The sequence below is a fragment of the Schistocerca nitens genome, chromosome 8 (genome assembly GCF_023898315.1).
Source record: "Schistocerca nitens isolate TAMUIC-IGC-003100 chromosome 8, iqSchNite1.1, whole genome shotgun sequence".
Taxonomy (NCBI): Eukaryota; Metazoa; Arthropoda; class Insecta; order Orthoptera; family Acrididae; genus Schistocerca; species Schistocerca nitens.
Window position 1 is genome coordinate 138,900,687 of NC_064621.1, and position 25,796 is coordinate 138,926,482.

Below are 25,796 nucleotides of genomic sequence, written 5' to 3' on the forward strand. Positions count from 1 at the left end.
GATGGGGGGGGGGGGAGATTTAGTACCTGGCAGAATTATTGGTATTGAATTACCAGATGGGGCATCACTCAACAGGAGGCAGGTGTAACTCATGCCTGACAGTTGCAGTGGGCTGGGCATGGCAGCTTTGCGAGTCTACCTAAGCCAATAACATAACATGACTTTGTGAACGTCTCTATGGCAGCACCTCAAGTGTTGTTGCAGCTCTGTAGATATCTACTGATTTCACCTGCAGCCATTAGCAATTCACAGCTGAAAGCTGGCAAGTGTTGTGAGCTGTCGAGGATCTTCTTATGCCATCTCACCTATAGTAAATTACTTGAATTCTGCATTCGTGTAATAAATGCGGATATGGGTCAATATTAAATTACCAAATTTCAGATTTGTGTATTTGTATTTATAAATTGGTTGACTATTTTCTTTTCTCAGTTAAGACTGAAACTTATTTACAGTTGGCTTCTGCTACTCTTCTCCTCCTTAGTAAGCAATATTTAAATTCTAGGCTGTACAGGTCCAAAAGCCTGTGTTTGGCATTTCTGTGCTGCATTTCAAGAGCATATATATCACTTTTGTGAGGTCTGTTGTTATTTCTACAGAAGGTTTCAGGTTAAATGTTAACAAGAATTTCTATAAATGTGTTCTGTTTTGAATTCTTTGTAAAAATCATTATAAAACTCATCCGATAGAATCAAATTTTCATTTCCTTCTGTTAATCTGTTGATGGTTTACACCAAGCTTTATAATGTAATATTTATATTCACCATCTATGTAAACAAATTATCACTATTTTCATAGGTATGTAAGAATGTTCTTCAATAAAAAATTTTTTTTCTGTTTTGGCGTATCAGATTTGAAATGAACCTCCATCTTTCTACAATATCCTTCACAGTCGTCCTCATAGGCTGATTACTGTAACTGATGCTGCTATGAATTTCAGATACACAAGTTAATTTAATCATGTTATGCTCACAGAAGCAAAAATTACAGATTTTCTGTAACATACCAGAGACTACGTCAAATGTCTGCAATGCCACTACTCCTGCTGGATAGTGCAGAACTTGGTGTATTTCTAAGATGAACATCAACAAAAGCAAAACAAGGATAATGGAATGTAGTCTAATTAAGTCGGGTGATGCTGAGGGAATTAGATTAGAAAATGAGACACTTAAAGCAGTAAAGGAGTTTTGCTATTTGGGGAGCAAAATAACTGATGATGGTCGAAGTAGAGAGGATATAAAATGTAGACTGGCAATGGCAAGGAAAGCGTTTCTGAAGAAGAGAAATTTGTTAACATCGAGTATAGATTTAAGTGTCAGGAAGTCATTTCTGAAAGTATTTGTATGGAGTGTAGCCATGTATGGAAGTGAAACATGGACGATAAATAGTTTGGACAAGAAGAGAATAGAAGCTTTCGAAATGTGGTGCTACATAAGAATGCTGAAGATTAGATGGGTAGATCACATAACTAATGAGGAAGTATTGAATAGGATTGGGGAGAAGAGAAGTTTGTGGCACAACTTGACCAGAAGAAGGGATCGGTTGGTAGGACATGTTCTGAGGCATCAAGGGATCACCAATTTAGTATTGGAGGGCAGCGTGGAGGGTAAAAATCGTAGAGGGAGACCAAGAGATGAATACACTAAGCAGATTCAGAAGGATGTAGGTTGCAGTAGGTACTGGGAGATGAAAAAGCTTGCACAGGATAGAGTAGCATGGAGAGCTGCATCAAACCAGTCTCAGGACTGAAGACCACAACAACAACAACAACAACAACAACAACAGGTAAAACACATGACACTGGTTACATTCCTTCTCTCCCCAGTGAACTGTGAACTCAGTATTAAGCAGCAAACAATTCTTGTGACCAAAGGATTAAAATATTGGCACAATGTGACTATTCATAAAAAAAGCCATCAAAATAGTGAATAAAATATGGCTAAAGGAAGACAAAGTTGAGGTTTTTTTCTATATACTAAGTCCCGCACAGAAGAGGGTAGTGTTAAATACATTTATTCACTTCCCAAAATAATTTAAATTTCACTTACTTTGCTGTGTGCTGACTGCACATTCTGAAGAAACAGTTTGTATTTGACTTTTTTTTTCAATTACTTTTTCATGCACTTAACAATGAGGGAATTCAGCCGCAGTGATACACTCAATAGATACCACATGAGCTCAGTGCTGGTCCTGCGACATGATGAGTAAGAACGATTGAAGATTAAGAGCCCTCCCAACTGCCTTGTGGGTACTGTTAAGCAAAAAAAGCCTGATGGAGGAATACCTCTAACAGAAAATCATGGGGTGAGGGAACTGAGGAAGATGAAGTGAACCCATCACTTCCATGAGAAAAAATGTTACATAAATCCTAGTCCTCTACATTGAAGTTTGGTGACTGGGCTAACAACACACCCCGTTACAGGGATACATTACGAAACACCCAAAACAAGCTTCACAAATGGATTCATATGTTTGTGGGTATGGCAACAAACAGGAATTATGACACAAAAATATACAGATGGAGACATGGAATGTTCAAATGTTGAATGCACCAGGTACAGCAAAGGCATTTGATGATAAATTGCGAGAATACAAAATGGATGTCTATGCCTTACAAGATATCAGTAAGAAGGCACGCAAAATGGAAGAACTAATGCATCTAGCACAATGGGACAGGGCAGTGAAAAGGAGAACGAGGAACAGATAGAGCCTGCTGATGTTAAATATAAAGCAGTCAGGTAAAGACTCTGTTACAGTAGAATCAAAGATTGATTTAAGAGCATTTCCATCCCAGGTGTACCTGTCCCTACAGAATAAAAGCATGACAAAAGTATATCTTATCAGAAAGACCCTGACTTTGTCACCATACATAGAGCTGATAATGATCTATGTAAACTAACATAAATGGTTTCTTTTTAAATATTACACTGAAATAGCTGCTGAGTAGCACACCAAGAGGAGCATTGCCCTTTTTTTTCAAAGAACCAATTTTCTCTTAAAACGCAAAAAAATCTGAAGTAACTACCACTATGAGTAGAGTAGCACTCTCCTTCATGAAGGGATTTACAGAACATGATGCGAGTGTGTAAATGAATAAACAAACAAACCATTCCATACTTTGCACTCCATTTCAATGTATATATTTTTAAGTAGTCTACAATAGGACACTGATTCATTGTGGCTAACAGAACCTGTTAATAGCTTCTCGAAATGGGTTTCTCAAGCGACTTTACAAAGAAAACAATATATACAATCTCACAAATGAAGTCATCAATAGCCTGCCTAATCATACTGAACAACCACCAAATACTCTTAAGCCATTTCTAATGAATGATTGTTTGACCCAGTAAATGTTTTCTTAAACTATAAAAAACAGTGTACCAATTTTTTGTAAAATCAGATTGTTGGGGATTTGAATTTGTGCTATGCATACTCTTTCTGTTTTTGTTCACATATAATTTTCAATGGGAAATGTGACTTACACATCATTCACTTTGTTGCTTACTATTTCCTCCAGTACTCAGGTCACGTATTATAAAACAGGTATCTTTCAGAGAGCAGACACAATTACATGGTTCAGACAATTTCTGTGGAATGTGTTATAATGTTTCAACAGAGTGGAAATGATACCAAATCATGAACAAGGTCCACATTATGACACTTAACATTTTTACAAGCTTTAAAACCCTTGCTTCACGTAAACCTGTCCTATCGTGCATTAAGTCCCTGAATTGCAGAAATTTCTAAAAAATGTTTAGCTTCATTTCAATGTCTAAGTAACTTAGTTTGCATTCATCAGTAAGCCACAAGTAGGTCTACTAATTATCACATCAAAAATGTCATGCAACTTTATTCTAGGAGCATAATCCAAGTATTTGTTTAAGCCTCCTTGTAACCTAATTAGTTTAGGAGCCACGTAAAATTACTGTAATGTTGGGACTGTAAGTGTGAATTTTGTATGATGACATCGACTGCATGTAAACATGTTCAAAGGTGAATAAGTATTCTTTTCTAACAAATAATGTTCCAGGAGTTAAAGAAGTTGGCCATGACACAGGAGCAGAGATGATATAACTTCCACGAGTTCTTAATATTTGTGACTGGAGACCAGGTAGGTAGTTATACAATTATTACAAATAGATACTCCACATATATTATACATTTAACATAATAATTCTTGATTTGTTTTCCCTTAACGTAAGTGGATGCATAACTTTGAACAGTTCTTTCTAGCCAATATCTGATGTGAGTGAATGTCAGTAATTTAAAATCTCTACACTGAGAAACCAAGAAGCTTTTACAATCATTACAAAACATGAAGACCTATCTAAACAACTTTTCAATTATAGCTTATCACTTACAGCTCATTCTCCCTTTCTGTCGCCACAGAGCTAAAACATTTATCTCTACAAACTAAAACAACAATGCACAAGCAGTAATTGTCTTGTATAAACACAAATAATTGATTAATTTTCACGTAAATCTATTCTTTCCACCCTTGCTTGGAATCTGTATCCAATCACTCCACCATAGCTCATGAATGGGTGTAATTTTTTGTATGAAATAACACACAATTAAAATATCAGCTGAATAACTTGTAACTTCAATAAATTAAATCATCATCAGTATATAAAAAATTTATTTAAGAAAAGTCAATTGGCAGTCAATGTGCAATATACAAACAAGTTTTGTGCAAATGAACATAAAAAAGTAAAACTGACAATTCTAAATGTACAGCAATATGCAGGCACCAGAATGGCAATGATATGTTCACACAAAAGCATTAGGTCTACTGTGCAATTTATCTCCACCATTTGAATGACAACACTGCAAAATAATTCTTAGAAGTTTCATTGTTAAGCCATAACTAACACAGTATATAACCACTGATTCCACAATGATTCACACATACTTAATCTCTCTTGTAAATTTAGGGGCAAATAACTAAACTACTTCTACCAAGGTTAGGGTGAAACACACATAATTTCGCCATAATGCATTCAGCAGAGGCGCAAAAATCAAAATCAACTTCTGAAATTTTGTTACTTTACAAAAAATACTACTGTAACACACCAAAATGAGATTTTTACGTCAGTCTTAATTGTTTTAGCCAGTACCACATGCATGTCAAACTTCTTCCACTGTTATTTAGAGGTGCAAACGACCAGCAGAAAGAACATTACGACACACAACAATTCAGTGACCGTAGTAACAGTATCTTCCTTTCTACATTCAAGCAAATTATTTCCTATAAATTTCAAAGCATGTTTTTTTCCAAAGAGTAACAAACACAACAGAAAGAGAAATACAAAATTTCGCCCATTGTCAGGCAATGATGAGAATCTCTCAATAATGTTTAATATCTACTGAAAATGACTGAGCTGCGTCGTTTACAAGTCTGTGCTGCGTATGTCGGTGCCTGTTTTAATGGTATGATACATAAATGAACATATTTGCAAACTACGGAGTACTTTCTGAAATATTTAAATGTTCATTAATTTGTCTGCTCTTCGCGACTGACTGGTATTTCTTTAGGTCCGCTGGCAGACTCAAGGGGTGCCTCTATTGAAAGAACGCCGTCATTTATGTAAGACTTCAGCTCTTCAATTTTCACATTTTCGGGAATTGTTACCTGGCGCACAATTTCTTGGTAAAATCTGCTTCCGTCCTCGGATGTCCTGTCCATCTTCGCCGAGAGCGTTAATAAACGATCCTTCAATGACACTTGTATTTCTTCTGGTTTGAAACCTTCAACGTCAATGTTATACCGATATGATTTTGGTGAAGTGCTGGTGCCGGATATCGGTATGTAACGAGGCCGTAACCTATTGAAGGGAAAACCGCCCATGATTTCCCTCTCCAGTCTCTCAACCTGCCGCTCCATATCGCGTGCCAAGGACCGAAGATCAGAAGATCTGCTGAAATCCCAGAAACTGCGGCACTGGGCAGGCTGCCGCAAAGCTTGACGAACAGCCACAGTAGCTGGCATCACTCTTCCGAATGATCGCAACATAATGTATATGATGTAACTCACTATTGCAGAACACCGGGCACATAAACGCTCACGCTTTCCACTGACAAACTGCGCGCAGTGGGCTTGTAACCCGCATTTATACGGAGCGGCTTACCGCGACGCTATACGCCTTGCATCAGACAACAACTAGGCGCATCTCGAAAGTACCAGAGATCTCACACATCTGCGCAGTACAGCCGACCAATAGAATCTCAGAAATGTAGTTACGCCGTTGTAGCTCTTTGGTGGGACGAGAAAGATCTGAATCATAGCGGTGTTGCACAATGATATTGCGAATTTACATATGATTTCAGAAACGCGTGAAGTTTTTACGTTGCTGCAACAGAACTAACAATTGCAATAGCTAAACATAAAAGAATTTTCTAAAAATAACGTATAGTGTTGTAGGATACTTACAAGTAAAATAAAGTAATAAACGAAAGTGAATTTTGCCACATCTAATGTATATGAGGCCTGTGCACTTCCAATTTTTTATTTATTTACAATTTATTTATTTACAATAACAGTTTGTCAAAACTTCGATACATTAAAGCGGTTCTCACACCATCAATAATTGTCAGTTGGCAACGCCACTTCACAATATTACATGTTGAATACGTAAAACGTGTGCCTCAATTACATTAGGTACGGCTAGTAAACAACGAATAAGTGGAAATCCATCCAAGAATGGCTGAAAAAAGGAGCTACTTGGCATATGTAAATTCAGTGATCCGAAAGATTTAATAAACTATTTTTGGAGCCATAATACGACAAATGGTTATGTTGATGCAATTTAACATACAGAAGCAAAGTACATTACTGAGAGAGGCAATCGCAGCAGATGATAGAATTAAGTGCTACTTTTAGATTTCTGGCGACATGCAGGCCAAACAAATGCCTTAAGTTTAGTGCTGTAATATCAACAAACACGAATAGCAAAACTGTTACTGAAACCTGTCCCTTGATTACAGCTATCCTTCAATGATATATTCAGGTAATTAACGTAATATATTTATGTTTTGTATAATATGGTGAGGCTGACATATATTTCGCAAATCTTTTAGTAGCCACTGCATATATATGACGTACTTTCATAAGTACAAGCCATTTTCCTACACTGCTGTGTAATCAGCAAGTTAATAGGATTACTGTTTTCAGATTAACAAAGAAACAATGCCATTGACCACTATAATGTAGTCACTGTCTGTATAGTCCTCACAAAACCCGTTTGTGTTAAGAGACAACTTGAAAAATTGAATCTGAGCAATGACATACACAAAATACGAACTGATAACATAAACAGCAAACAGTACATACATGGCACACTAACCCCAAGTGGCTGAATTCTGACAACACCTGAATGGTGACTATTGTCAAAACCGCCAGTTCGAGATAACATACGCTCTTTACGTAGTAGCAATATCGAAACATTTTGGAGGAAGAATAAGCCATGTAATTACCAGTAAGGATTATGATCTTTTATTGAAAGCAATACGAGCACTTGGCGTGCATCAAGTAAGGCTATGTGAATGTACTTAAAAAACTTCTCGTCAATATTGGTAGTGTTGACATTACGTCTACCCCTCAGATGCCAATATATCACCGTTTTGATAATATTATTAAATGTGAGGGGATCCCTTAGTTCAATACTTTGAAGGTTACGACGATTATTACAGTTTTTACATAATAATGCCCAATTAATCTTTGATTACATTAGTCATATCGTTACTCATTAAAGACGTAGTCGATAATATTTTTCGAAAATGCAACTTTACATGAGGTTGCTTACATGATTTAAATCGTAGTAATACTCGACAAAACATCAGCCCGATGAAAATACTGGCAAAATAGACAAATGTACGAGGGTAAGTCAATTATTATCCGCAAAGTAGTTATAAAATTTTATTGTAATCAAATAGGAAACTTATAAAAGAACATCGTTTTTCGACATAGCCTCCTTTCGTTTCAACGCACTTGGTCCATCGTTGTACAAGCTTCCTGATGCTCTCGTAAAAGAAGGTTTTCGGTTGAGCTGCGAGTCAGGAATGCACCGCTTCTTTCACTGCTTCGTCCGAGGCAAATCGGCGGCCCCTTAATGCCTGTTTGTGTGGACCAAACAAGTGATAATCAGAAGGGGCAAGATCGGGACTCTATGGAGGATGATCCATTACTTCAAATTTGAGTTTCTGGAGCGTTTCAGCAGTGTAGGCAGCGGCATGCGGACGGGCTTGTCGTGCAACGACACACCTTTCGACAGCAATCCTCGGCGTTTGCTTCGAATTGCAGGCTTTTAGCTCGGCATAAGCATCTCACTGTAACGTACACTGTTTGTTATGCCACTATCCCCATTATGTTCCAGTAGTGGACCTTGTGCGTCCCAAAAAACCGTATGCATCAGTTTTCCTGCACACAGTTGGGTCTTGGAACTTTTTCTTGCACGTCAAATTTGGATGTTTCCATTCCATACTCTGCCGTTTACTCTCCGGCTCGTAATGATGGATCCATGTTTCGTCACCAGTAATGATCCTGTCTAAGAAGTTGTCCCCTTCGTTAACATAGCGATCCAAATGTGTTTTGCAGATGTCGAAGCGCGTTTGTTTATGCAACTCTGTGAGTTGTTTTGGGGCCCATCTCGCACAAACTTTATGAAACCCAAGTCTGTTGTGGATGATTTCGTAGGCAGAACCGTGACTAATTTGCAGGCGATGTGCCACTTCGTCAATAGTTAATCGTCTGTCTAGGAGAATGATTTCACGCGAACGCTCAATGGATTCTTCATTTGTGGCGGTAAACAGTCGTCGGGCTCCTTCATCGTGCGTAAAACTTGTGCGACCATTTCGGAATTTTTCCAATACATTCGTAGACACTCCGTTGTGGCAAAACACTGTTCCCGTACTGTACCGAAAATCTTCGATGAACTTCGGTCCGTGATACGCCTTCCGACCACAAAAAACGGATCACTGAACTTTGTTCTTCTTTGGTGCAGACTGCAGACAGACAGCGGAGCAGCCAAGATTAACAGCACGGCAGCAATAACGAAACTAACCTAGCAGTTTGAAAATTGCGAAGATATGACAACAAATAAACAAATCATGCGTCATCAACCTAAAACGACAGTAGCACCAAAGGAAAGAAAAATATAACGAAATTGCTGATAATAATTGACTAAACCTCCTAAAACTGGGCACTTCACGAAATGCGTAAATGTATCAGGCATTAATTATACGACTAATGAGTCACAACCAGTCAGTCATGTCATACAATTACCAAGTTCTATTAGGGAGTAGAGAAACTAAGTCGAATGGCTGTGTATGCTAGTTTTTGATAAAGCAAATGGAAGCGTAGTATATACAAAACTGCAGATGGTCTACGACAAAGAATTGCTAGCATAGCATTTTGCGGGTCAAGTCAGCACCTCCTAAAAAGGTCCTGATCAAACACATTGCATTTGTATTTCTTTATTGGTCCTGTAAACGATGTAGAACAAGTCAGGTTGGTACAGTATATGCTACATCATACACTTTGTTATTTTGAAGAGATAAATAATTAAAAATTATTCAGTACATGTTGAAATCGATGACAAAATTAATATAATGAAATAAAATTATAGATTGGTTAAGGATTTTTGGGCAGTTACACTATACTTTTCTGGTACTCTATAAACTCGGAAACAGAATAGAAGCAGTGGTTAAGCAAGTACTCTTTCAGTTTAAATTTAAACTTTTGTAAATTTTGCATCTGTTTCAAATAGGATGGCATGTGATTTTAAAGCATTATGCCAGTATGACACACTCCTCTCTTACAAATGTTTGTACTTACAGTATTGACATGCAAATAATGCTTCTGCCTAGTATCGTGAGGGTGGTAATTACAGTTGTACTAGAAGATATTTCCATCTTTTAAAATACTTCCTTTTGTGAAATTTAGTATTTTATACATATATAAGCAAGGAAGAGGCAGTATATTGAGATTTTTAAATATTGGTCTACAGGAGTCTCTGTACTTAGCATGGTTTATTATTCTAACAATCTTTTTCTGTAGCCTAAATGTTTTGTTTGTACCTATGGAGTTCCCCCAAAAGGCAGTTCCGTACATCAGACATGAGTGAATACTGCCATGGTACATTGTGATCACTCACACATGGCTTGTATTTTGTGCGAGGATTTTTACTGCATATGTAAGAGTGTTTAACTTTTTATTTACATGATTAAAATGTGTCTCCCATTTTAGGTTTTGCTGAATATGTATGCCTAAAAATTTTGTGTCGCTCACAGATGAGACAGTTTTTCCATCAATTTTAAAAATCGGTCTTGCAGGATGTAGTTTCTATGAATTGCGGAAATTGACTCACTGTTTTTTCATTATTTATTATTAGCTTGTTTGTTCTGAACCATTGTGATAATTTTGTATTATACCTGTAGTTGTTTTCTGTAGGCTTTCCTCAACACATGATTTGATTAGGATATTTGTGTCTTCTGCAAAAAGTACTGTTCTCCTTTAGTTATTTTTTCTGACAAATCATTAACATAAAGAATGAAAAGAATTGGCCCAAGGACTGACCCTTGAGGAACTCCATATGTAATGTTTTGTGCATTACTGTAAAAATTACAATTTTTTGTGTTTTTATGTCTTTTATTTTATTTGAGTGATCTGTTGACGGTCATGAAGGTAGGAATGTATCCACTTGTTTGGCAGACCTCATATTCCATAATTACCTAGCTTCTGCAACAGAGTATTATGATCAGCACCGGTCTGCTTTGACCCATGAAGTCCTCTGTGACGGCGTGAGTTCACGTTGTGAAGGAATGTAAAGCGTCCTCTACACCGTCAACAATATAGTGAATTATTACTGAATTTCCCCCTAGACTGATCAATATTACTGTGGTTCGGAATGCTGATAATAAAGACGCATGCCACTGTGATGATTTATCTACTTTGCTGCAAGTAGAAAAAGAAAAGGTGAATGACGAATTGGATGCAGCGTCAAAGATCACACACGAAAACATGATGAGAACATTAAGTTTGAACTAAAAAGATTATCATAACATCCTGATACATTGCTGGAAATGGTTGTTAGAATATGAATACATAGCCGTCGCGGTACATACGTACTTGCCGCTCCTCTTCTCCCCCCTTGGAATCTGGTGTACGGTGTTTTTTATTCATTACTAAATTCTTAAATGCTTCCAGTAGTTAGTGGTTTCCCATGATTCCGCTAAACCTCTTGTTCAGGTAAATGCAGCACTATTTGGATGATCGCAATGAGACAGTACTATGCCTTTAGCAATTGCCGTTTAATCATTTGTTTGTTAAATATCGAAACAATGTATGTGTAGCAAATATTGTGTGGATAACCATCAGTTCTGTGGGTGATAATGCTTTTTATGTCAGTTCTTGTGTCACTGAACATCTCAAAATTAACTAACCTGTTTACATAAAAAATGGCAATTTTAGAGCCTCTCTCCCTCACCCTCTTGAACAGAAAAAAAAAAAACATTACAAGTCAGCATTTACTTACCTCGGCACTGACAGTTCTTTCGAAGACTTCAAATTTACAAATGCCATTTCACCTTCAAGTATTTGAGATATACCATAGTTATGAAAACGTGTCATGCTATAATACATACACTAAACGATTATATTTGGGTAGGTAACGTATACACTCACATGAATACTGGTATACACACTTTTTTTCATAGTTCTGTATTAATTAATTTTTTTAAACTATCGTCCATCTTTGCCTTTCCCCTTATTTTCTGTGCAACATTCATACGACTGATTTTTAACATTTCTGGTTTTGTACTCAATCTGTTTTAACATTTCGTAATTCTGGCACTTATTTACACATTTCGATGCACTCTAACCTTAATGATCTTCCGTCTAGTTTGAACTCATTTTCAACACACGACAACGTATAGTGAACACAATGATATCCATACCCTGTAGCACATGAGAGGCTGGCAGGGATATTGTCAATACTGCCCATAGACAACAATATTTCCAGGCAGCGCAATGTTTACCATCCAGTCACATTAATGTGGCCACAGCCTATGTTCGACGTCAACGCGCAGTAACCACACGCAAACGGGAGGTGGCAGCATTAGCGGTGGAGGGGTTTACAGAGCATGTCGGGGAGATGCGGAAAACAGAGCAGCTGTTGCCATAATGCGGAAACAGAACGATTTACCTGACGTCCGAAAGGGCATGATAACTGGCTTTCTGGGCAGGGGCAGAAGCATTTCGAAACAGCTAACTCTGTAAACTGTTCGCGTGCCATTCATGGCAAAATTGCGCTATCGAAAACCGGCGCCAATACTACTGTGATGCTCCAGGAGACAGAGATGACAGGGGTGAAAGACGGCTGCGGAGATGTGTACTGGCAAATAGACGTGCATCTGTTGAGCAACTGACTGCCCAGATGAACCAGTGGGCAAGGTACCGAAAGTGTCTCCTCAACGACCGTTCAGCAAACGTTTTGCGTATGGACCTCCGCACCGACGCTAACGGCGATGATGACTGGAATTTGCACCCCAGAAGCACGACTTGATGTCTGCTGAGTGGCGACAGGTGGACTTGTCAGATGATCACGTTTTTTGCTCTATCGGACAGATGGCTGTTGGCATGTATGGTAGACCGGAGGAGAATCTCTGGGTGACCTCGTCATTCTGGAAGGCACAATGGATCAACACCAGTATGCATCTATTCCTGGGGGCCATGTACACTCCTACTTCCAGTTTGTTTTTCTCAGCACGATGGTGTCTTCCAGCAGGACAATGCAACGTGTCACATAGCTCACAGCGTATATGCGTTGTTCGAAGAGCACCAGGATGAGTTTGCCGTATTCCCTGGCCACCAAAGTCCCTGGATTTAAACCCAGACGAAAATCTGTGGTACCATCTCGATCGAGCTGTTCGAGCCATGGATCTCCAACCGAGGAACCTAGTGCAGCTGGCCACGGCTATGGAGTTGGCATGGCTCTGCATCTCAGTCGGTGCCTCCCAGAACCTCACTGACACACTTCCTGCACTTCTCGCTGTGATCTGCCCTGCAAAAGGTGGTTATTCAGCCTTCTGATAAGTGGTCACATTAGTGTGGATGGACAGTCTGTTTCAAAAGTTTCTGATGTGTTCAGTATTATTGTGCAACCTCTCAGTCTCGCTCCGACACGTTCAATATTATTGCGCATCAAGAAATATTGCACAGTATTATTGACCAGGGAGCGCTTAAGCGGTCTATTATTAAATGTTATCTGAGGTTATCTTAGTAGCTAGTGTAACCTATTATGTTTGTAAACTATGCTGATTATTCCAAATATGTACAAGGGTCGTGTAAACTGTCCTGTTGTGGCCACATGCAGTAAGTGTTGCTTCACACAGTGGAGAATGGCAAAACTGAGGCAGCCGGCGACCGAGGCGTTGCGAAGTAAGCACGGCACAGATAGCCTTGCTGACAGAAGCGGTCTACCAACAAGCTGACGCAAGGACGCACACAGACCGAGCGCTGAGCGAAGCCTGGAGAGTGCTGAGTAAGGGGAAGTGAGGCCAGCACGCTAAGTTACGCTGCAATATACTGCGGGAGTAATAACAAAAAGCTACCACCGAGGGTAAAAAACGTCCTCCTGCCGGATATAAATAGTGGAGCACAGGCAGCAACGGACAGAAGCCATCCGGAAGCAGTTCGGATCTGAGGACGGACATGGTCCGTGTCCAATTGTTCAATCTTCGTAGGTGACGATTCCGGGAGTCTGTTCCAGCTCGCAGGAGTCATCCGTTTGCCGCCGGATGTCAACTTCAGTTCTGGGGGTCGGCCTGAGTTCAGTCGGCACCATGGCTGACCAACTACAGCGAGAACTTCCAGCAGGACCAGCCGCAGCGCGGTCTTGGTCACAGGCGCTGCCGAGGACTTACGCCTGGACTTCACGGCAACCTGGCCGCACAGCGCGTGGTCCATCCATGACTCGACCTCGCAGACATCGTGACAGACGGCTTCCCAGCCGCCGGTGCAGCAGGCATCGGCAGCTGACCTCACGGCAACGAGTTCATCTCAACCACAGGGGATCCTGGCTTCAGCTACTGAGTGCGATCAGCGGCGCGCGTTGCGCGCATTGGCAGAGAATCTACACGGCAGCAGCCAGGCGGAGGGATCTGCAGGGCTGGGCAGTGACGACGAGGGAGAAATTGTAAAAAAGTTCAATAAATAATTGTAAAACTCCACGCTGTGTCAATCTTTGGCACAGCCACTGTGTCTGCTGCTAACAAGTCGCACGACATCGTAACGGTCCCCTTTACTCGAAATATTGTGTCATACGAAGGACGGGCAAAAGGGGGCGCTTGCCCCTTATTGGAACCTGACTGCAGCCTTTTATGCATTAGTGAATTATCTCGATTTTCTAGCAATCATTGTCTGCGACTCCATTACACTGCAAGCATAACACCAAGAAGCTGTCCGATGTAAATGAAAGTTTGTAGGTGTGTTTCAACATCTGAACGATGCTGTCTATTCATATTTCGCACCAGGCACGTAAGAGTGGCGCTAGTAGCGCTACTACGAAGATGCAAATCAGGTTTGCTTTAAATACCTGCTGTAATGGTCGTAAGACTTAGTTACCTTTGAGTCTCAATGTGGTAAGTTGATGTTAGTCAAGAATGTCTTTAAGGCAACAATGACAGCACTACCAGCACCTCACTGAGTTTCAACGAGGTGATGTAATAGGACTATGAGAAACTGGATGTTCCTTCTGCGATACTGCAGAAAGACTTGGGCATGAATGTAGCCACTATACATGACTGCAGGCAGCGGTGGACACGAGAATGTATGGTCACAAGATGACCGGACTCCAGATAGCCCCATGGCATTACCTGAAGGGAAGACCATCATGTTCAGTGTATAGCTGTGGTGCACTGTAGTGGAAAAATGTAAGTAGGAAGATCAAACCTGAAACATTTAGATATAGTATTACAGGCATCCTGCTTTCCACAGTCAAGTCGTTTAAATATCTGGGCATAATGTTGCAAAACGATATGAGGTGGAACGAGCGTGTGAGAACTGTTGTATGGAAGGTGAATGGTCGACTTCAGTTTATTGGAAGAATTTTAGGAAAGAGTGGTTCAGATGTAAAGGAGACAGCATATAGGACGCTGGTGCGAACTATTCTTGAGTACTTCTCTCAAGTGTTTGTTATCCATACCAGATCAGATTGAAGGAAAACATTGAAACAATTCAGAGGCAGGTTGCTAGGTTTGTTACCAGTAGATCCGAACTACATGTAAGAGTTATGGAGATCTTTCGGGAACTCAAATGGGAATCCCTGTAGGGAAGGCAACATTCTTTTTGAGGAACACTATTGAGAAAATCTAGAGAATCGGCATTTGAAGCTGACTGCTGACTGATTCTGCTGTTGCCAACATACATTGTGTATAAGGACCACAAAGATAAGATACGATAAATTAGGGCTCATACAGAGGCATACAGGCAGTCGTTTTTCCCTCACTCTATTTGCAAGTGGAACAGGAATGGGAATGACGGGTACAGGGCACTCTCCACCGTGCACCATACAGTGGGTGGTGGAGTGTATATATATATATATATATATATATATATATATATATATATATAGATGCAGATCTGGAGTAGCAATCTGAGCAGCAGCTGTCACCACAGTGTCACAGAGAACTGTATAAATCAGTTACTTCAAAGACAGCTCAGAGCCAGGCTTTCCACTGACCCCAAACCGCCACCATCTGCAACTTCAGTGGTGTCAACTGAGAGATGCTTGAAGGACTGGGTGGACGTCTGTTATGTTTTCTGATGAAAGCTGGTTCTGCCTCAGTGCCAGTGATGGCTGTGTGTTGGTTACAAGGAGGCCAGTTGAGGGCCTGCAACCAACCTGTCTGCATGCTAAACACACTGGTTCTATACCTGGAGTTATGGTCTGGGATGTAATTTTCTATGGCAGCAGGAGAACTCTCATGGTTATCCCAGTCACCCTGACTGCAAATTGTACGTCAATCTGGTGACTTGACCTGTTGTGTTAACATTCACCAACAACATTCCAGAGAATGTTTTCCAAAAGGATAATTTCACCCATATACTACTGTTGTAACCCAACATGCTCTACACAATGTTCACATGTTGCCTTGGCCAGCTCAATCACCAGATCTGTCTCCAATTGAGCACATATCGGACATCATCAGACGATAACTCCAGTGTCATCCACAACCGCTGTTAAATGTCCTTGTATTGACTGACCAAGTGCAACAGGCATGGAACTCCATCCCACAGACTGACATCTGGCACCAGTACAGCACAATTCATGCACATTTGCATGCTCTTGCATTCAACATTCTGGTGGTTACACTGGTTACTAATGCACCACCATTTCACATTTGTAATGGCTTATCTCACACTTACATTAACCTGTGATCTTGCAATGTTAATCACTTAAATGTGTTATCTAGACAAATGTATTCCTAAAATTTAATTACTCTACATTAATTATTTTTTGGTGTTGCATCAGTGTATCTTGGATTTTCTTAATTATCACTGTGTTAATAAGAAATTCTGATTCACTGGTGCAGCTGCAGTTTTGGCAGTGATCTGCAGTCAATGCAGAACCGTGCCAAAGTAATATCTTCAATCGTTTTTGGTCACTTTGTCATTCAGTCATTACTGAGCTACAGAAGGGAGCCTTGTGCACCCATTCCCAACACACAAACATGGCAGCAGCATGTGCCACTTATCCATCCCCAGTTCCCATAAGGATGCTCCCTTCTCCTAGTTGCACAACAGAGTCACAATAGTGGTTTACCATTTCTCAGTAGAAAAATAAAACACATGATGGCTTGCTGATTTTTCAGTCTATTTTATTCAGTAGAGTTTATTGTAGTACACTCAGAAGAACACTGCCATGCTAGATTTTTAGATGTGTACATCTGCTAAAAAAAAAAAAAAAAAAAAAAAAAAAAAAAACACATATCCTGGTACCTTCTGTAAGTGTACAAGTTCTGAATAGTAGTGTGACAGACAGGATAGATCAGGGAGGACCACCTTGGTGCAATCCTTGATACACCACTTCATCAAATCAATCCAAAAAAAGGAGCTTTCAAACCACATTTTGATTAGCTTAATTTATAACAGTTGACACTAAAAAATAGAAATCATGAGAGGAATGCAATAAAGCCATTAATGTAAACAGATGTGTAGTTTTATAAGCAAACAAAGTGTTATAGAGGGCATTAAAGCTGAATGAGCCTTCTTTAACATTTATTCCCTATTTCTCCTCTTTGAGGAATATTAATGTGACATTTTTGTTGATACATCATTCTGCAATTTTTTTCCTATAGTCTGATTAAAATTATTGATAGTTGACACTTCATGCATTGGAGGTGGTTTTGTCCAGTCAGAGCACTCAATGTCATCCACGAACCATTTGCCATTGCCAAACTGCCACTACAATTGATCAGTTCACTTCCAATTCTTTGTCGAGTTTACTTTCTTGATGTGTTTGGGTCCCAAATCATGGGTCTGGCACTTTTATCTCATATTTCACGCCCCCACTCCCCCCCCCCCCCCCCCAAATGCACACAAACGCACACAATGATGCTAATGCAATACACAGTTCATATGAGGCACAAACAAAATAATACTGGATACTTCAGCACAACATGTGATTCAATGTGACACATACAGTTATCATAATCACAGAAATTGGCTTGCATTAGATGAGTGTAGTACCTTTGAGATAGTGAAGGACTCTCTTGCTGCCTTTCAATGCACGCTAGTAAACTAACAATTATATTGGCCTAAAACACTAGCTGCATAAGGTATGTCAGGGCTTGTATTAGTACTAATGTACAGCAACCATATCACAAGTTACTGATATGGACTTTAACTTTATCACCATACACATCTCAATGCGTTAATCCAGTTTCCATTAGTGTCCCTACAGGAGTACAGTTAAACATATAAAAGCAAGTCATCACAGCTTCAATATGAACCTTCTGACCAAGTTTTGTACTACCTTCCTTTTAGTTTCTGTAAGAGACAGTCAAATGAAAATGAGACAATGGAAAAAGTAAGTGGAAAAAGTAAGTAAACTGATTGTTATTTCAAAAGTAATTGCCATTAGTGTTAGTACATTTATCAGACTGTGAGAAAACTAAGTCAGTGACTTCATGGAAAAATGTTTGCAGTTGCCTGCACAATGATGATTGTACACCAGTGTGCACCTCTTCATTCGAAGGAAACTGATGGCTGTGAATGTCTTTCTACAGAGCTCCAAAAATATGAAACTGACATATTTAGAGGTTGGGACTGTCTGGAGGATGTGTAAGGGCTTCTTAGTGAAACTTCTGCAGTGCAGTCAAAACAACAGGAACATCAGCTCCAGGACAATTACGATGATCTTTTTCTTTAGCTGCAAGGGCCCACTGCTCATTGACTTTCTGGAACACAGTGCATCAATTAACCCACAGCAGTACATGGACACTTTGCAGAAATTGGAGCATGCCATCAAGCCCAAATGCCCTTGGATGTTGCCCGGATGGCATCATTCTCTTGCAGGATAATGCCCACTCACATGTTGCCAAGGTGTTTCGACTACTCTGCAGAAGTTCTGACACCTGCTTATTTCCTATCCAATGGAAAATATTATGAACAAACAAAAGGTGTGGTGACGGGTAGTCTGTTATCACCTGTTGTGGAGGACCTATACCAGGATCAGTTTCAAGCAAAGGCACTACAAATCACCAAAATGAAACCAATGCATTTCTGTCAGTACATGGATGACACATTTGTAGTGTGACCACACTTAGCAGAAGAGCTTCAAGAGTTTCTGGAACATTTAAACTCCATCCTTCATAGTAGAAAATTCATTATGGAACTTAGAAAAAAGGCTTATGAGATTTCCTCGACGTGTTAGGTAAGAGGAGATAGGACAGGTCCCTTGGTCGTGTGTGTGTGTGTGTGTGTGTGTGTGTGTGTGTGTGTGTGTGTGTGTGTGTGTGTGTGTGTGTGTGTGTGTGTGTACATAGAAAAACACACACTCACCTCTAGGTCCATGTCTTGAGCCATCACCATCCATCACAAAGAAATTTGGTGTCAAATATTCTGGTCCTTGGAGCTTGAACACTTTCAGATAATGAGAGCCTAGCCCAAATAACATCTATGAATAGTGTTATGAAGTAATGTATACCCAGATCATTAAATTGTAAGGGCGAAGGAGTCAAAATCAAGAATGCCTGAGAAAGAGCTCGAGACAGACTGAGGAAGAGAACCGAAAAATTTGTTATCGATTTTATGCTGGTCTAAGATCTGGAAACCCCCTAGGGGGTACATTGAGATTTTTATAGGTACTTGGACAGGAATTTGTTTGGTAGACACTGGTGGTCCTATTTGTGGCATTTCTGGTAAGTTAAGAGATAGATTGAAGAAAACATAATATTATACATAAGTCCCTATCACAGGTGCTAGAATTAAAGGAACCACAGGAAAATTTAATAAATAGACAAGCTCTGGTTTGATTCACAGTTGGCAATTTTATGTTCGAACCAGATTGTCTAGTGGTAGCTGATCTGAATAAACACATTTTGTTAGTGATGGACTGGATAGTTCAAGCCAGTGTCTTGTAACTTGGAAAATATAAAGTTATTGTTTGTAGAACCGAAATCTGGAATTTGTGGAGTTTGTAGAACCGAAATCTGAAATTTGAGAAGAAACTAAATTACACATGCAATTTAATGAAAACTGTAGCAATCAGTTAAGAGATATTGATGTTTTTGGTGATTGGAACTACAGTTTTATGATAAACATTTGGTTAGTGACAGCCTTTTACAGTTAGTTTCAGGTAAAATAAACACAGCAGATAATTTGAGTAGTACAGAAAGAGATGATTTACATACATTTTTGTGGGATTGCTATGAAACAGAGAGAAGCCAGGTAGAGTGAAAGACTATATTTGTAGATTGAAACTGAGGAAACGTGAGTCTTTTTCCATCAAATCCTATGATGTTCCCATTTGCAAAAAGAAGAAGAAGAAGAAAGAAAGAAAATTAATAATAATAATAATTTGAAGAAAATTACAGAAATTTCTGACACTGAGGATAGTAGAGAGGGGCAGCAGCCAATGAAACAACACACTGATTGCTGTTTCCAAGAAAGATGGGGGTGTAAGATTAGTCCTTGATTCTGGGCCTGTAAGTAAATTCTTAGAAAGGGAGACAGATCATCCTGCATCCACAGAATAACTTTTGAGCAAATTCCATGACACTAAATACTTTATTAGTTTTGACTTGAAATGAGTTTTTCAGCAAATTACTTTAGAACCCAACTCTAGATAATAAACAGCATTTATGTCCAACAGGAAGAGTTTTCAATACTGTATTGTACATTTTGGTCTAAACATATCTTTTGCAGAATCTATACATGCTTTGGACTTTGTGTTAGGTAGTGATATACTCTTGAAACTGATTGTTTATGTAGATGAGATTTTGGTTACTAGTAAAACTTGGGAAGAACACACAGAAATTTTGAGGGAGATTTGCAGAAAAGTTTAGACAGGGAGGCATGACCGCAAAATTAGAAAAGTGCAAGTTTGATATGAAAGAGTTAAATTTTCTGGGTCACACAATTAATGAAGAGGGAATTCTGCCTGATAAAAACAAACTTTTGGCCACTGCAGAATTTCCAAGACCAAAGACAAAGAAAGAACTTAGATCATTCTACAGTTTATGTAACTTTTACAGGCAGTACATCAGAACACAGGCAGTTAATGCACCATGTTTTCATGAGTTGCCAAAGAAAAATAGTATCTGGGAATGGACTGAAGAGTGTCAGGAAGTTTAATGAAATTAACAAACAGCTATTCAATAATGAAATACTACACAGCTATTCAATAATGAAATACTACACAGACCCAATTACTCATTGCCATTTTATTTAATGACTGATGGAAATGATTATGACTTAGGTGTACACTTGTTTCAAGAGAGCAAAATTAATGAAAAGATATAAAACCATTCAATCAGTTTTGGTAGTAGGGGTTTACAAAAACATGGGAAGAGCTACACTGTTACTGAGAAGGAGCCTGTAGCCATCATTTGGGGTTTTAAGAAATACAAGGATTACCTAGTAGGATACAAAGAAATAGTTTACACCAAATACAAATCATTATGTTATATACAAGAGTGAAAATTGTACCACAGCAGAATTACCAGGTGGACAGTTTATTTGCAACAGTTTGATTATACCGTCCAGTATATAAAAGTACTGTATTCTGTCTACATTACTAGTGGGGGGAGAACATGAAAATGAGAGCTTTCAGGACAACAGAAATTTCAGAATAATGGATATTCAGGGAATTAAGGGACAAAGAGAAAGTGTAAAAATTTGTGAACAGTTAAGATGAAATCAGAACCAAGATGATGAGTGGAAACTGGTGAAAAATTATTCAACAAAGAAAGGTCACAAAAAAGTAAAAAAAATATTACCAGGTTTATAAAGAAATTTTATTTCAAAGACATTGTGTGGATTCAGATATCTTGAAGGTCCTTCGCCTGAGCTTCACACAGACACTTTGATTATATACATACATCAAAGTCATACACATTATGGTACAATGAAATGTATTCAAAAGAATGTTTATTTCAATAACGTTGCTAGGTGAGTTAGAAAATGTATAGGAAGATGTGACAGATGCCAGAGAGTGAAGGTTACTAATCAAAAACAGAAAGGTATTAGGCAGAATATCATTCCTAAAGGTAAGTCAGAATGAGTCAGGATAGATTTATTTGTACAGCTACCTGCACTAAGGAAGGATACACTTATTTGTCTGTTGCTGTAGGTTTATTTTAAAATTTGTCAAACTATAGCCCTTCAAGAAAGCTACGAGCAGAAAGATAATACACTGTTTCACAAATGATTATTTTCGGAAAGTAGGTAAATACATGTTATCTTATCTGATAATAAAAGTTAATTTACATCAAATGTATGGACAGAGTTTGTTAGTGATAAACATAAAACTCATTCTTGTATCAGTTTATTTATCATCTGGCAATCCAACTGAAAGATATGTGGGAGAGATTGGCAGACTTTGCAGAACATATTGTGCAAAAGATCATAATTGGTACTGTTAAATTAGTCAGTTTGAAGATATACTGAATAGCCTACAGCATACTATCACATGTTTTGCTCCATGTGAGGTACATTCCAACAAGAAGCCAGCGAATATACTTTACAAATTAGTTACCCAACATGTACCCTCTGCCATGCACCTCATGGTGGTTTGCTTTGTACAGATGTAGATGCACAGAATTACCTGCAGATAGAAAAGAAGAGATTGTTAAGAAAAATATGGAGTTGTATCATAGTAAAAGAAAACAAAAACATGATAGGAAACTGAAAGTCACTGAGCCCGAAGTAGAAAATCTTGTCTTAACTGAAAGCTATGAAAATTCTAAAGCCATCACTAAAATCACAAAGAAATTTTTTGACGTCTGTGTTAGACTATTTGACACCATGGAGATTTCACGTCCAAATGCATACAGATTGATAACCCTAAATCACCCAAATTATTTACACTAAGAAATGTCACTCACCTGAAGCCTAATTATAAATAATGACAAACCCTCAGGGAGGAATACACACACCTATCAACTTATAACAGTTTTAACCTGCATCGTTTTATTTAAAATATTTGATCACTTGTATCTTATCTGATTGAATGTTGAGATATAATTGACATTTATTTACATTTTGTCAGTTTACTTGTGAGAATTTTACCAATTGAATGCAGTTGCTATATACGTTATCATACGACTTTCAATACCAGATCCTTGGGGGGCTACACACTCTGAATACCAAGCAAGTGGTGAATGCAAGATCCCCTAGCTAATGCAGCATTTCTTTCATAACATACCAATGCCACATTCTTAAATGCCTTTCTTTACAGACACGTCTATCTGACTTGAGTTTGAGGAGAAATAGTTAAGAATTTTCTACATCTTATCAGTTTACTTAGGAAGATTTTACTAATTGAACACTTTGACTTGGTGACACATTTATTCTAACACACATGATGTTAGTGATGAGTCAGATGCTCACTACTTCTGAATATACTGCTTTTGTAATCTAACACTATGAGGATATGATTTTCTACACTAACACTTACTATAATTAGATTATATAAGGCAGATTCAAATCAATGAAGAAGAACTTTGCTACAAGACGCTGGGTCGCAGTGCTAAGAAAATATATCTGCAGCTGTGGTCCTGATATACTTAGCCACACTGAATGCTTTGCTACATGTTTGCTTATGATTTATTTATTTATTTAGCATCCAATAGATCACACATGTGATATAGGATTTGTCATTTGATTACACGTAACACATAACAACATGACCGAGCGAGGTGGCGCAGTGGTTAGCACACTGGACTCGCATTCGGGAGGACGACGGTTCAATCCCGTCTCTGGCCATCCTGATTTAGGTTTTCCGTGATTTCCCTAAATCGCTTCAGGCAAATGCCGGGATGGTTCCTTTGAAAGGGCACGGCCGATTTCCTTCCCCATCCTTCCCTCACCCGAGCTTGCGCTCCGTCTCTAATGACCTCGTTGTCAACGGGACGTTAAACACCAATATCCTCCTCCTCCACATAACAACACATACACATAATAAATTGACAAACATATACAAACAGCAAACAAATTACATACACATAGTACATAAGTAGTGTACAAGAACTTATTACCCAAAAAACAAAAGTACGAGCTCATGATAAACAATTTTAGATCATGAACTATGCCTTTTACACAAAACGTATTACGGATATACACAAAACGTATTACGGATATTTAACAGATTGTTTGTAAGTATCATAATTACAAAGTTGAAAACATCATTAAATTAGTTTGAATTTTAAAAAAATAAGTACAGGTTTCAATCGACAGTCTGAGACAGGTATTCATTATCACTGTAGTAGCATTTTTCCATCAAGTATTTTTTTACTTCATGCTTGACATTATTTTTGCCTTTCAATTCTTTAATTTGAGATGGAAGTGCATTTAAAAGCTTTATTCCTAAGTGGCTAACATGTTTCTGACTTCTAGTTTTAGCTACACATGGAATGTGGAAGTCTTTACAATGCCTTGTATTGTGATCATGGTAGCTTGAGTTGGTTTGGAGATCGCAGCTATTTTTACTTATCATTTCCAGGCATTTAAAAATATATATTGATGGTATTGTAAGTATCTTTAGTTGTCTGAATAAGGGTCTACAGTGAGTTTGTGGTGGGCTGTGTGTCATGATACGAATAGCTCTTTTTTGCATAATAAAGATGTCATTTAGTCTTGACCTGGTTTTTCCCCAAAAACTTATGCCATAGCTTGCAACTGATTGGAAATAACTAAAATACACCACTCTAATACATTCTTTGCTCCATACCTTGGATATTATTCTTAAGGCAAAGCATGCTGAGCTAAGTTTCTGAGTAAGATATACATTGTGTTCATTCCAGTTTAAATCTTGGTCAATTCGCATTCCCAAAAAACTTTGTGGTGCACACTTTTTGTATTTGTTTGCTATCCAGCATAAGGCACATATTTTCCCCTTGACACTTGCTTCCACACTGTATAAAGTTTGTTTTCTTTGTATTTAATGTCAGCTTATTTGAATAAAACCGTGACTGTATGTATGAGAGCATTTTCTCTGCTGTAGTGCACAGTGATTCTTTTATATCACTAATTATGATACTCGTGTCATCTGCAAATAGTAGAATTTTGGCTGAGCTGCCTGGAGCCTGTATATCATTGATATCAATTAGAAATAACAATGGGCCCAGAATGCTGCCCTGTGGAACACCTATTTCAATTTGTTTTGGTTCAGATATGAGCTTAAAATTGTGAAGATTGTTGGATGACCTCAGCTAAACAACTTGTGACCTGTTTTGCAGATAAGATTCAAACTATTTTTTAACAGTACCTCTGATGCCTATTGCTTCAAGTTTCTCTAGTAATATTACATGGTTCACAGTATCGAAGGCTTTGGATAAATCTAGATTAATTCCAACAACCTGTTTATTTGACTCCAAATTTCTTGCTATTTCTGTTGTGTAGTCCAATATGGCTGTTTCTGCACTGTGCCCTGCTTGAAAGCCATGTTGACTGTTATTCATTAGTTTATGTTTTTCTAGATATTTTGTAACCCTGATTTTCATTAATTCCTCAAGTATTTTGGAGAAGGCTGCGAGGAGAGATATAGGTCGGTAATTTTCTATTTTATGTCTGTCACCATTTTTGTATAGAGGTATCACTTAAGAGATTTTAAGTTTGTCCAGAAATATCCCTTCACTAAGGGACAAGTTTGCTATGTGCACTATAGGTTTGACAACCCAGGGAGCAATTTTCTTAATTATTGATACAGGTACATCATCCAACCCAGAGGACATTTTGGATTTCAAGCATTTAATGACTTTTAGAACTTCATGCTCATCTGTTGGGATTGCCATCATGCTGGTATTTACCATTGGAGTCGTCACTGTTGGTTGTTGCTTAAATTTACTACTTAAAGTAAGGGGAATATTTACAAAATAATTGTTTACATAGTTTGCCATGGCATCTTTTTCTATGGGAATATTTTCATTATTTTTAAGATTGATTTCCTGTTCTTTAGTTTGACCCCCAGTTTCTTTTTTTACCATTTTCCACATCATTCTGTACTTGTTACTAGCCTGCCTTATTAATCTATCATTACTTAATAATTTTGCTTTTGGTATTACTTTGCGGTAAGTCTTTT

The 25,796-nt window shown here is 38.5% G+C and overlaps 1 protein-coding gene and 1 long non-coding RNA gene across 2 annotated transcripts; one reads left to right on the plus strand and one right to left on the minus strand.

Moving 5' to 3' along the window:
• Positions 1–5,491: 5,491 nt before the first annotated feature.
• Positions 5,492–5,986, minus strand: LOC126199450 (uncharacterized). Its single transcript, XM_049936370.1, has one exon. It carries the CDS (start codon positions 5,984–5,986, stop codon positions 5,492–5,494), a length of 495 nt encoding a protein of 164 aa, XP_049792327.1.
• A 620-nt stretch (positions 5,987–6,606) lies between these two features.
• LOC126199233 (uncharacterized) lies at positions 6,607–14,223 on the plus strand. The gene is made up of 2 exons (XR_007540134.1): positions 6,607–6,727; positions 14,064–14,223. It is a non-coding gene; the product is annotated as an uncharacterized LOC126199233 (long non-coding RNA).
• The last annotated feature ends 11,573 nt before the right edge of the window (positions 14,224–25,796 follow it).